The sequence below is a fragment of the Eleutherodactylus coqui genome, chromosome 9, assembly GCF_035609145.1.
Source record: "Eleutherodactylus coqui strain aEleCoq1 chromosome 9, aEleCoq1.hap1, whole genome shotgun sequence".
NCBI classification, from domain to species: Eukaryota; Metazoa; Chordata; class Amphibia; order Anura; family Eleutherodactylidae; genus Eleutherodactylus; species Eleutherodactylus coqui.
Window position 1 is genome coordinate 12,002,478 of NC_089845.1, and position 12,945 is coordinate 12,015,422.

Genomic DNA, 12,945 nt, shown 5'->3' on the forward strand with positions numbered 1-12,945 from the left:
TTCCGGGGACGAGCTCCACTGCTCATAGCAACATAGCCCGAAGATTTCCGGCCTATGTATCACTATGGGAGCTGCAGAGCACAATGCCACAAGCTGTGGCAGTGTGCTCTGCCTGCACTGTCCCACAGAGAACAAAGCAAGGGCTTTGAAAAACCAGCAGAAGATATTGCCGACATGTCGGCAACCTCCTGCTTTGTTTACAAGTTGCCATAGAGACCATCGGCTTGTCAGAAGCAAGCCGATGGTCTCTGTGGCAGGGAGAGCTGGTTGTTAGCTGTCAGAGGACAGCTAGGTACTAGCTCTTACAGCAGAGATCAGAGAAAACCTCCGATCTCTGCTGTGTTAACCCTTTACATGCTGCAGTCTATGTGACTGCAGCATGTAAAGGGTTGTCACTGAAGCATATAAAGGGCTGTCACCATCGGACCCGGAATGTGATCAGGGGGTCCTGATGGGTCCCTGTGGAAGTCCCCTAAAGGGACAAAAAAAAATTTAAAAAAAATTAAAAAAAAAAAAAGTAAAAAAATTATTAAAAAAATAAAAAAAACACTTGTCTCCCTTTACTTTGTAAAAAATCAAAAATACAATCACACATGTGGTATCCGTGTGCGTCGTAATGACCCAGAGAAGGAAGTTAATGCATTATTTAACCCCTTAATGACATGGCCCCTTTTTTTCTTTTTTCCCCATTTCTTTTTTTCCTCCCCCCTGTTTAAAAAATCACAACTTGTCCCGCAAAAAACAAGCCCTTATATGGCCATGTCAATGGAAAAATGAAAAAGTTATGGCTCTTGAAACGCAACTGCAAAACTAGTTGAAATTCAATGATTAGACCATTTTAAAAAACCTGCCCTGGTGGGCACGACAGGGTGGTAGGAAACCTGCCACTCAAGGGGTTAAACTCACATGTGATGATTTTCCGTGAGCGTGTGTCATCTAATGACACCAACATCATCCACCAAAGTTACAGAAAGGGGGCAAAGTGTGGGGCAAGAAGAAGCATGGAGGCGCATTTATATCAGATTAGAATGGTCTGTGATCCAGGGATTATTCTGATTGCATGATTAGAGTCAGGAAGGAAGTTTTTTCCTAAAATGAGACAAATCATCTTCTACTACATTCGGGATCTACCCTTCCTCTGGATCAACATTGCAGGATAACAGGCTGAACTGGATAAACATGGGTCTATTGTCAGCCTTAAAAAATACAGATGTAGCAACATTTAAATTGGTAATGTGTTAAATCAACTAGCACAGCACTTCTTGCCTTTTCAAAACTTGCTCAGAAAATGATCAGTTTTAGGTACAATTCTGCTACATCTGTAGGTTACTATGTAAATACTATAGATCATAATGCTATAGCTAAAAGGTCAGTGCACCCATTGAAATGAAAAGATTTCATGAGCCGCTTCCTGGGTATATCCAAAACTGCAGAGGCACATGCAAATGTCAATAGGCAGTTTATAGTTTAGAATACTCTTTTAATTCAAAGTTGCCTCAAAACAGATTTCATACTCAATATTTGCAACAATATTTTAGAATAGAAATTGAAAAAAATCGGTTTAGTTTTTACATTACTGTCCATACAGTACAATTATCAAACTGATTCACTTTCTTTCTGCAATGTGCAAAAAAAACCCTCAAATATGTGAAATGGATGTGTCCAAGGACAGCGGACTTGTGAAACTGGCAATGTACTTACCTGTATCAAGTTGTGTTACTAGTAGCTCTGTGCTATTCATTCCACTGTTGTCATTTGCCTTCCTCTGCACTCTTGTCTGCTATTGCCACAAACCCCTCCATTTTTTTGACGTCTTGTTTTTGTACAGCTAGTTTCGATGCATCTGAGACAACCGTGTTTTTTAAGTATGATTTCAGTATTGTTTTAGAGGAAAATAAAACTTGAAACTTCTGGGAAAGCTGACTCTGAAAGATGAGATATTTGTGAATTCTAACATTGATCAATAAAGCTGTAAACATATCTTCTCCTCTTTTCACAGTTTCTTTTGGTGAATATGAATTAGTCCACATGGATTCAGCTTTACTTCGGGCCTTCATCTCCTTGAAAGCGTCAGGAACTTTTGTGTCCATCGAGGTTTACTGCTTGACTAAGGAGTTGGATGGAGCCACCATACTCTGCTATGTGCTTTTTTCATTGGAAGTAATTATTAAATCGGCAATAGTTTGTAGAATGTTAATGTGTGGGTGGATGATCATTCCTATCAGAATGAATATAAACTTGCTTAGAAAAAGATGATGATTGATACAAAAAAAAAACTTGTACACTTGCGAAAAGCAGTAAATTTGTATTTGCACTCTCCTTAAAATGCATTTGTTCTAGCTCAGGTGGCTGGTGTGACTAAATATTTTGGACAATTTTTTAATTATTCTTTATTTTAGCCAAGACAGTAAACAGAATCTGCACCATGTACATTATCTGTGTAAAATGTTTGCGTCATTCAATCCATTTTGAAATGTTCAGCAATTTATAATGACATTTTCTATATTATTTTCTCTTGGTGTCATATATGTGATCAAAATCCAGTAGCTCAATGTAGAATATGCTACAAAGTAATCTATGTAAAACCTTAGTGAACAATGCTATAGCAATGATAATACTCTTGCAGGGGCAACTTTTGGGTAAAGCCATTAGTTACTTATGACAACTCATACACTCACATCAATATACATCAATCAGGGCAGAATGTGCTGTTTTAAGCACACATTTTATCTGTGACTATCTAGTAAAGAGGATTCGGCCATTTTCTGTACTCTGTCTCCTCCAGGAATTCTGACCACTGCACTGAAATCCTGAAAGCCACTATCCCCAGATAGATCACCAACTATTAGAAGGCATCTGTAAGTTGACATGTTTGCATCACAAACTCAGGAGCCTGTACTGAATGAAGAATAATCTAGGCGTTGTCTGCTGTAATATATTTATAGCCACGGCTGTTAACATGTTAATGTTCCGCAGTGACATTTATGTGGCCGCAATGCATTATATTGTTATTTCAGTAAGTGATAACCACACTGTGCACCTATAGATCCAGGCTTTCTAATGCTTCCTGCCCACAGAAATAGCCATTCTCTGCAAATAAATGTCTTAAGAACTGTAAAAACAGTGACAAATCAGACAAATCAATACTAGTAGCGACTTAGTCTGTTCAGTTTGGAATTGGTGTACACTAGATTTCTCAAATGCAAACTGTATATATTACCGCTCATTAATTTCCACAAACCACCCAAATTGTCGATTTTTCAGAAATTAAGATAAGCTATTATAATTTGTGATGGATATGGATTTATTTAGGCAAATAAACATGCTTTGTACTCACACACATTGTTTACAAATAAATTGAGTCTTGATTTCCTTAAATTTTTTTTTTCTGTTTCAAGTATTTAGCCTTAACATTGCAAATACGAGGCCTTCTCTTGGTCAACTTGTCATACGTTTCAGCTCCAATTGCAGCGCACTTCTCTTTTTAAAAAATAATTATTTCTTTATTGAACATTTTGCAAAAAAAATAAACATACTAGAACAAACTTAGGGCTAATGCCCACGGACGGACTATCGCTGCGAAATTCACAGCCAGATGCCCGCCGCGAATTCCGCAGCAATGTCCGTTCATAGACCTGCTGTGTTAAAAGATTCTCCCCTGCCCATGAGTGGAAATCGACTGCAACTTTCTGCTGGCAGGGGAAAATCACAGCCTGTTCTATTTTCTGTTGAAAATCGCACGGACGGCTTCCATTGCAGTCAATGAAAGCCATCCCATGATATTCCGCGCAGTGGGCACAGCAGAAGTATCACGGGAATCCGTGTCCCAGCCCAGCGCATGCGCACCTGCTTGCCGGGCGAGACACTCGGCATGGATATGGACAGCTGAGTATGGGGTCTCTGAGGGTCGCCGGGTCTGATTTCGCTGCTATATTTCGCAGTCAGAATCCGACCCGGCCATGGGCATGAGGTCTTAAGAGGTATCAGTCCAGGTCTAAAACAAAAACACAGTAAACATATCGCAATATGTAAACAACAAATGTTATAGATGAAAAAATGATAGCAATAAGAGTAAGAATAAGAATCAAGTGTCCACCATCACTAGTACCATAAAAGAAAAAGAAACAGGTAGAAGTATGGGTTGGACAGATCGAAACAAAACAAAAGCTGCATATTGTCTCCCATGGCATACGGGATGGTACAGGCAACACCCTCCTAATAATAAAACTGTATAAGCAGCACATATGGGAGGGGGGGGTCTTGATCAAGTATTCTGTCCAAAGTGCCCTGAAATGGATTCAGGCTAAAACATCTTGTGGAGAATCCTCTGTTACAGAGCAAGCTTTGGGAATTCTGTGTAGTCTGTTGATGATGTATTCCAGTGGAGAGAGACATTGGAGTAACATTTTAAGTTTTCTAGGACCTGTTGATTTTGCCCATTTTGGCTTGGAATAACAAAATGTTTGTAGATTGGTGATATTCCCTTTCATGATTGAAGCATATTTATCTGCAGCAAGTTACTTTCGTGATCTATAGAAAAAGATGGTCGAGAATGTCTACTATACATATTACAAAAAAATCTGCTTTGAATGCTCAGCTTGGGAGCTAGTTTGGAGCCATGATTGATCAAGAGAGCAAATTTCAGTTGACCATGGCTTTATGTGGTGTTGTAGTACATGTATAGTGGTTGCAGCATGCCCAGGACCAGATTAATTCAGGTGTCTTATCTTCAACCCTCCCTTATTCCATGTAGGGACTCAGGGAGGATCCCGTAGTTTATTCTGCCTAGGTCTCCTAAAAATATAGAATCTTAGAATGGAACATTTGGAAGGTACCTTTAGCTTCATCGTGTCCAACCCCCTGCTCAATACTGAATTCACTAAATAACCCCAGACAAATGTCTGTCCAGCCTCTGTTTGAAGTTTTTGTTTTTTGAAGAACTCCCTACCTCCTCTGGCAACCTGTTCCACTCATTGATCACCCTGACTGTCAAAAAGTTTTTTTCCAATATTTAATCTGTGTCTTCTCTATTTCAGTTTCATCCCATTGCTTTTAGTCTTTCTCTCTGCAAATTAGAATAGGGCTGATCCCTCTGCACTGTGACAGCCCTTCAGATATTTGTAGACAGCTATTAAGTCTCCTCTCGGCCTTCTTTCTTGCAAGCTAAACATTCCTAGATCCTTTAACCGTTCCTCATAGGACAAATATTTTGCAGACCGCTCACCATCCTGGTAGCTCTTTTCTGAACTCTCTCCAGTTTGTCTATATTTTTTAAAATTAGGGTGCCCAGAACACAGTATTCTAGATGGGGTCTGAAGAGTAGAGGAGGATAATTACCTCACCTGATCTAGACTCTATGCCTCTCTTAATACATCCTAAAATTGTGTTTACATTTTTTTGCTACTGCATCACACTATTGACTCATGTTCAGTCTGTGATCTATTAGTATACCCAAGTTTTTCTCACGTGTGCTGCTGCATAACTCAATTCCTACCAATCTGTATGTTTTTTTGTTGTTGTTTTTTCTTGCCCAGATGTAGGACTTTGCATTTCTCCTTGTTAAATACCATTTTGTTAGTCGTCACCCACTGTTCAAGCTTCTCTAGATCTTTTTGAATGCTTTTTCTCTTCCCTAGTGTTAGCTATCCCTTCTAGCTTTGTCATCAGCAAATTGGATCAGTTTCCTCTCAGTTCCCATCTCCAGATTATTTATTATAATGTGGAACAACATTGGGCCCAGGACAGAACCTTGTGGTACCGAACTTGACACCTTCTTCTTTTTATGACCATTTATGGCATTTATGACCACAATCACTCAAACAGTTGTGAATCCACCTAACAGTTGCCTTGTTAATCCCATATTTGGTCATTTTTTCAATAAGTATGGTATGAGATACTTTGTTAAATGCTATACTAAAGTCAAGATATATTAGATCTAGTGCTTTTTCCTGATCAACACAGTCTCATTGAAAGAAATTTGTTTAGCCTGGCAGGACTTGTTTGTTACAAACCCATGCTGGCTCTAGTTAATTACTCCATTTTCATCCAAGTACTTGCATATATACTATTTAATAATTTGTTCAAAGATCTTTCTTGGTATAGAAGTCAGGCTCACAGGCCTGTAGTTTCCTGGATCCACCTTCTTCCCTTTTTTGAAGATAGGGACATTTGCCCTTTTTCAATCTTCCGAGACTTTTCCTGTTCTCCATGAATTTTCAAAGATTACAACAAGTTGTTCAACTCTGCTGCCTCCTTTAGTATCCTAGGATGTAATTCATCTGTACCTGGAAACTTAAATTAATTTAAATTAGTCAAGTGTTCCCTCGCCATATCTCTGCTTGTATTCTTTTATTCCTTCAACAGAACAGGAAAGATCAGTTGATGTTGCATTTACTTTCTGAGAAAAAACAGATACAACATAGGTTCAGGTAGCCAACTCAAGGTTGACTCAGCCTTCCATCCTTCTGAGATCAGTACAATGAGTACCCAACTTGATGGGGTGGCAATAAATAAAATTATTTGAAAGCGCTGCAGAATAAGTTGGCGCTGTACAAATAACAAGATTTACTTTTTATTGCTTGTTCTATGTTGCCTATTAATCTAGTCCCTGCCTCCTGGTCCTGGCCCTGCCTCAGTTTCCTGATTACGCTCATTATAAAAGCCTGACCCTGCCACTGCACCAGCACATGATTATTGACATAACACAAGAATATAAAGGATCCAATTCCACCACAGACTACAAACCTATTTTACTTTCACTAGATGCTGAAAAGGCTTTTGACAATGTCAGGTGATATTGGTTGAAGATGATGCTAGATAAAATGGGATTTGAAGGCCCCTGCAGGCATTTTTTGGATGGTCTTTGTAGGAATCTCATGGCGAGAATTCACACACCAGGCTTTTTATCTAAGCCATTCACACCCCACAAAGGCACAAGACAAGGATGTTTCCTCTCCCCCCATATGTTTAATTTAGCCCTGGAACCTCTGGCTGAATAACTTAAAAACTCGAATCTGTATCAGATGATACATACAGGCTCCCATGAACTGAAGATGACCCTGTTTGCAGGTGATGTCCTGATATTTATGTCCAAACCTGAGAGACACCCAAGACCCCTCCTTAAGGAAATGACATGCTTTGGTTCCTTCTCATGATATAATATTAATCCAGTAAAAAGTGAAGCAATTGAGCTAGGCAGGCCCTGCACACAGCAATTTTGGACATCATTGGGAAGAGGGAAACCAGTGGTCAAATCATTTATCACATACTTTGGTGTGAAAATTGGCAGAACATAGCTCAATGTATACCTTAAACTTTCCTCCACTCTTTGAAAAAATGATATCAGAACTAAAACAAAGGGTTCATCTGCCATTGTCCCTGATGGGCCACTGCTACTTAATCAAGATGATGAGCTTCTCTAAATTGTTATATCCCATGCAAACTATTCCATTGTTACTCAAAAACAGTGATATAACCCAATTGAACCCAGACTTCACAAACTTCATGTGGGCAAACAAAAGGCCACAAATCTTGCTACAAAAGTTGATGCGGAGTAGAATGGAAGGTGGTATAAATTACCCTAATATCAAGAGCTACAATGTAGCCTGATTAATGCATCATGTTGCTGATTAGTGGAAGGGTACAGAGCATTTTACTTGCCGTACAGTTGAATCTAGCCTTGCTCACCCATGGCGACTAACACTATTGTACATACATGCTTCTCTTGTCTTCTGCCACAGATAAACAGCTTGATTTACTGCAGAACACAATAATGGCTTGGAAGGAGATACTTAGAATCTAAGGCTTTCCCCATTTCATATCAAAATATATGCCGATGACAAACCACCTGGAATTCCCTAGGGGGATCGATGACTGGATTTTTCTGAATTGCAAGGAAAGGGGCCTAAGTACTCCAGATGAATATCCAGACTTTGATATTCCATTATACAGAGATTCTTCGGTTCCCCAAAATACAAACAACATATCACCATTTATACACATTGTTCTATATATAGCAAAAAGGCACTTTTAGCACACTGGCTAATAGATACAGTCCTGGTAATGGAGGAAATTATTACACAACTCAAAGGTTTGATGGGATTTGATCGCATAGAGGCTGAAAGACACAAAGAAAAAGGAGCAAAAAAATTATTCGGGAAATGGAAACCTTTCTTGATCTCCCACTTTACGGATATGGAAATAGTAAACATTGTGACACCTTTTCAATATACAGCATGGTACCTCAGGCAAGACTTGAAGGGGTCTCTGGGCAGGTTAAGACTCCCTACAATGGGCGATGGACAAAGTAGAGACACTGAGTATTGAGACAGGATCTTTGGAACTGATATTTCCTCTCCCCCTTACCTTTTTTTTCATTCTAAGATTACCATATGAATATTGGTCCTGTGAGAGTGAACTCATATATGTAAACTAAATATTTGCCCTGTGTGGCTTTCACCAATCTTGTAGTATTTCATTTAAAGTTTTGTAGGTTGACAAAATATTTTGAAGAAAAATTTAAAAAAAAAGATATTTGAAAAAAGAACAACTTTGGCCTCTTGGACCCAAACAACTCAGACTTTAATTAGTGGTCCAGCTGCTATGTTTTTTAAGCCACAATAGTAATGTTTTGTGGTTGCGACACATCCCTTCAAACCACCAGCTACAAGGTGCTGTTTAATGATCACACTATTGAAATGCTTTTCCATCAGAGCACTACAAATCTGATGAGAAGTTTTGAATATTTCCCCATTTGAAACACACTCCGATACATTTGTCCTTCTGTTTTGCAGTCACTTTAAGTTGTCCCGGTTGTGTTCAATCATGTACACCGGTATTTTTGAAATATCTCTAGAGGGTATACTGCACACCACCAAGTGAAACCTCCTCCAGGAGAGCAGTGTCACACAATCTGCACTTTGCATTTCTCCATGTAACTATGACAGATCGCTTTTTGACTGATAACTTCTTCCTCGGAGCCAGTTATGAGATCATTTTACATGTTCTCACAAGTTGATACAGTATAATACAAGCTTAAACCTGGAGTTCCCTCACTGTGGACAGTGGTGATTTAGAAACCTATGTAAGAGAATATTCCAATGTTATCCATAGCAACCAATCCCTGTGCAGCTTCCATTTCATATTCTGCTTTTGAAAAATGAAAGCTGTGCTGTGATTGGTTGCTATACATTTTTCTTTTAGAGGGTTACTAGTTTTCAAGGACATTTATATAAATAACTAGCTTACCGGTCGCGCGTTGCTGCGAAGACAGACAGACATACATTAATTTGTTTTTATATATCTAGATAACAACCAATCACAGCGCAGCTTTCATGTTACCTCAGTGGTATAAAATATAACAACCAATCGCAGCGCAGCTTTCATGTTACCTCAGCTTTATAATATATAACACCCAATCACAACACAGCTTTTATGTTACCTTAGCAGTATAAAATATAACAACCAATCACAGCGCAGCATTCATTTTACCTCTGCGGTATTATATATAGCAACCAATCACAGCGCAGCTTTCATGTTACCTCAGTGGTATAATATATAACAACGAATCGCAGCGCAGCTTTCATGCAACCTCAGTAGTATAAGAAGAAGCCACAAATCACAGCACAGCTTTCATGTTACCTCAGCAGTATAAGAAATAGCAACCAATCACAGCACAGCTTTCATTTTACCTCAGCATTCTCAATATCCAGCAATTGTCTTGCGAAACGTTCGGCGGATGCATCATTTTCTGGTTGAACACGCATCCCGTTGCTCGTAATGCCTTTTGCTTTCGTGCTTGAGATGGAAATCAAACTATCTTTGTCTGGGGGGCATAACTGTCGACGATGCTCGTACGCGCGGCACCTATCGTAGGACAGTTGTACTATGCCAGTAACCTTCCCAGGAGTGTACTCAGCAACTTCCCAAAGTCTCATGGCAATTGGATGAATGGTGTAGTAATGCATAAAGGACAGACAGACAGACATTCATTTATATATATCAGGAAGTGAGAGAATTAGATTCCGTACGTAAAATTTGGACGCTAATTCTTTGGCGCTTAGAATTGAATAATCGAGTTGGGACTAGAGATGAGCGAGCACCAAAATGCTCGGGTGCTCGTTACTCGGGACGAAATTATCGCGATGCTCGGGGGTTCGTTTCGAATAACGAACCCTATTGAAGTCAATGGGCGACCCGAGCATTTTTGTATTTCGCCGATGCTCGCTAAGGTTTTCATGTGTGAAAATCTGGGCAATTCAAGAAAGTGATGGGAACGACACAGCAACGGATAGGGCAGGCAAGGGGCTACATGTTGGGCTGCATCTCAAGTTCACAGGTCCCACTATTAAGCCACAATAGCGGCAAGAGTGCCCCCCTCCCTCCCAACAATTTTTACTTCTGAAAAGCCCTCATTAGCAATGCATACCTTAGCTAAGCACCACACTACCTCCAACAATGCACAATCACTGCCTGCATGACACTCCGCTGCCACTTCTCCTGGGTTACATGCTGCCCAAATGCATGTAAGTGCGTCTGCCACAGGAAAAGCAGGCACACACTGCAGAGGGTTGGCACGGCTAGGCAGCAACCCTCTTTAAAAGGGGCGGGGCGATAGCCCACAATGCTGTACAGAAGCAATGAGAAATATAATCCTGTGCCACCGCCATCTGGAGCTGCACACGTGGGCATAGCAATGGGGAACTTATGTGCCACACACTATTCATTCTGTCAAGGTGTCTGCATGCCCCAGTCAGACCGGGCTTTTTAATTCATAGACACAGGCAGGTACAACTCCCTATTGTGAAGTCCCTGTGGACCGACAGCATGGGTGGCTCCCTGGAACCCACCGGCGGTACATAAAAATATCCCATTGCATTGCCCCACACAGCTGAGGTAGTAATGTCGTGCTTAATGCAGGTGGGCTTCGGCCCACACTGCATGCCCCAGTCAGACTGGGGTTCTTTAGAAGTGGAAACAGATGCATTTATAATTCTCTGTGGACCCACAGCATGGGTGGGTGCCAGGAAGCCACCGGCGGTACATAAAAATATCCCATTGCATTGCCCAACACAGCTGAGGTAGTAATGTTGTGCTTAATGCAGGTGGGCTTCGGCCCACACTGCATGCCCCAGTCTGACTGGGGTTCTTTAGAAGTGGAAACAGATGCATTTATAATTCCCTGTGGACCTACAGCATGGGTGGCTCCCTGGAACCCACTGGCAGTACATAAAAATATCCCATTGCATGGCCCAACACAGATGAGGTAGTAATGTCGTGCTTAATGCAGGTGGGCTTCGGCCCACACTGCATGCCCCAGTCAGACTGGTAATATGTACCTTAACAGTAACCTCGTTGGTGGTAATGTGGTGGTGACTGCGGACCTGGTAGCGCGGTTTAATGTAGTTGGTTTTCGGAATGTGGCCAGGATTAAGTGGGCCGTGGCGGGGGGATGGTGATGGTGCTCTCTTGTTGTGTCGTTAAAGGTGAAATTCTTGGACTGCCACCAGACGGACCAATGCAAATGTATTTGCCAAGAATGTTTTCATTGTTGGAGGAGGAGGGGGATGTGTCCTCTACACGTGTCCGTTGTTATATGCACCTTAACAGTAACAGCGTTGGTGGGAAATGGCCTCGCCGCCATCATGTCTTTGTGAAGCCTCTGTTTCCACACCCCAGTGACATACCATTAGCAGCGGTATAGGCAGAGCCCAGAATTATTAACATTTTAGCGGTAGCATTAGGGACAGGCCCCACTAACATATCACTAGCAGCAGTATAGGGGGAGCGCAGTCTTAGTTCCATTTCAGTAATAGTAGCACTCAAGAAAGGCCCCAGTAACATTCCCATTGCAGCAGTTTAGGGAGATAACAGTCTCTTTCACATTTCAGTAGCTGCAGTATAGACAAGGCCCCAGTTACATTTATGTAGCTAAAGTGTAGGCCAACCACACACACCTTTCTGTACCATGAGTGCAGGCGAAGAACATAGAAATTACTATGATTACACTGTAGGTGAGGGCCCAAAAAAATTGGTGTACCAACAGTACTAATGTATCTCGGAAAAAATTGGCCATGCCCAACCAAGATGGCAGGTGAAACCCATTAATCGCTTTGGTTAATGTGGCTTAAGTGGTAACTAGGCCTGGAGGCAGCCCAGTTTAACGAAAAATTGGTTCAAGTTAAAGTTTCAACGCTTTTAAGAGCATTGAAACGTATAAAAAATTTTAAGAAAAATTATATGAGTGAGCCTTGTGGCCCTAAGAAAAATTGCCCGTTCGGCGTGATTACGTGAGGTTTCAGGAGGAGGAGCAGGAGGAGGAGGAGGAGGAATATTATACACAGATTGATGAAGCAGAAATGTCCCCGTTTTGGATGATGAGAGAGAACGATGCTTCCATCCGCGGGTGCAGCCTACGTATTGCTTAGGTATCGCTGCTGTCCGCTGGTGGAGAAGAGAAGTCTGGGGAAATCCAGGCTTTGTTCATCTTGATGAGTGTAAGCCTGTCGGCACTGTCGGTTGACAGGCGGGTACGCTTATCTGTGATGATTCCCCCAGCCGCACTAAACACCCTCTCTGACAGGACGCTAGCCGCAGGACAAGCAAACACCTCCAGGGCATACAGCGCGAGTTCAGGCCACGTGTCCAGCTTCGACACCCAGTAGTTGTAGGTGGCAGAGGCGTCAGGGAGGACGGTCGTGCGATCGGCTACGTACTCCCTCACCATCCTTTTACAGTGCTCCCGCCGACTCAGCCTTGACTGGGGAGCGGTGACACAGTCTTGCTGGGGAGCCATAAAGCTGTCCAGGGCCTTAAAGACTGTTGTACTGTCTGTGCTGTACATGCTGCTCGATCTCCGCACCTCCCCTGCAACCTGACCCTCGGAACTGCGCCTTCTGCCACTAGCGCTGTCGGATGGGAATTTTACCATCAGCTTGTCCGCCAGGG

The 12,945-nt window shown here is 41.6% G+C and overlaps 1 protein-coding gene across 4 annotated transcripts in view; it reads left to right on the forward strand.

Annotated features, from left to right (window-relative positions):
- The window catches only part of LOC136578925 (poly(rC)-binding protein 3-like), a 645,331-nt gene that overhangs the window by 621,409 nt on the left and 10,977 nt on the right, over window positions 1-12,945 (forward strand). For 3 of the 4 annotated variants that reach the window (XM_066579120.1, XM_066579123.1, XM_066579124.1), the window contains one exon: window positions 2,000-3,331. The exons of the other annotated variant lie outside the window; for it this stretch is intronic. Coding sequence is in view for 2 of the 3 variants with exons in the window: in XM_066579123.1 (XP_066435220.1) it covers window positions 2,000-2,012 (13 nt within the window). In the remaining variant the exon portion in view is untranslated. Of the gene's footprint in view, window positions 1-1,999; window positions 3,332-12,945 lie in introns of those variants that run through there. 4 annotated transcript variants of the gene reach the window in all.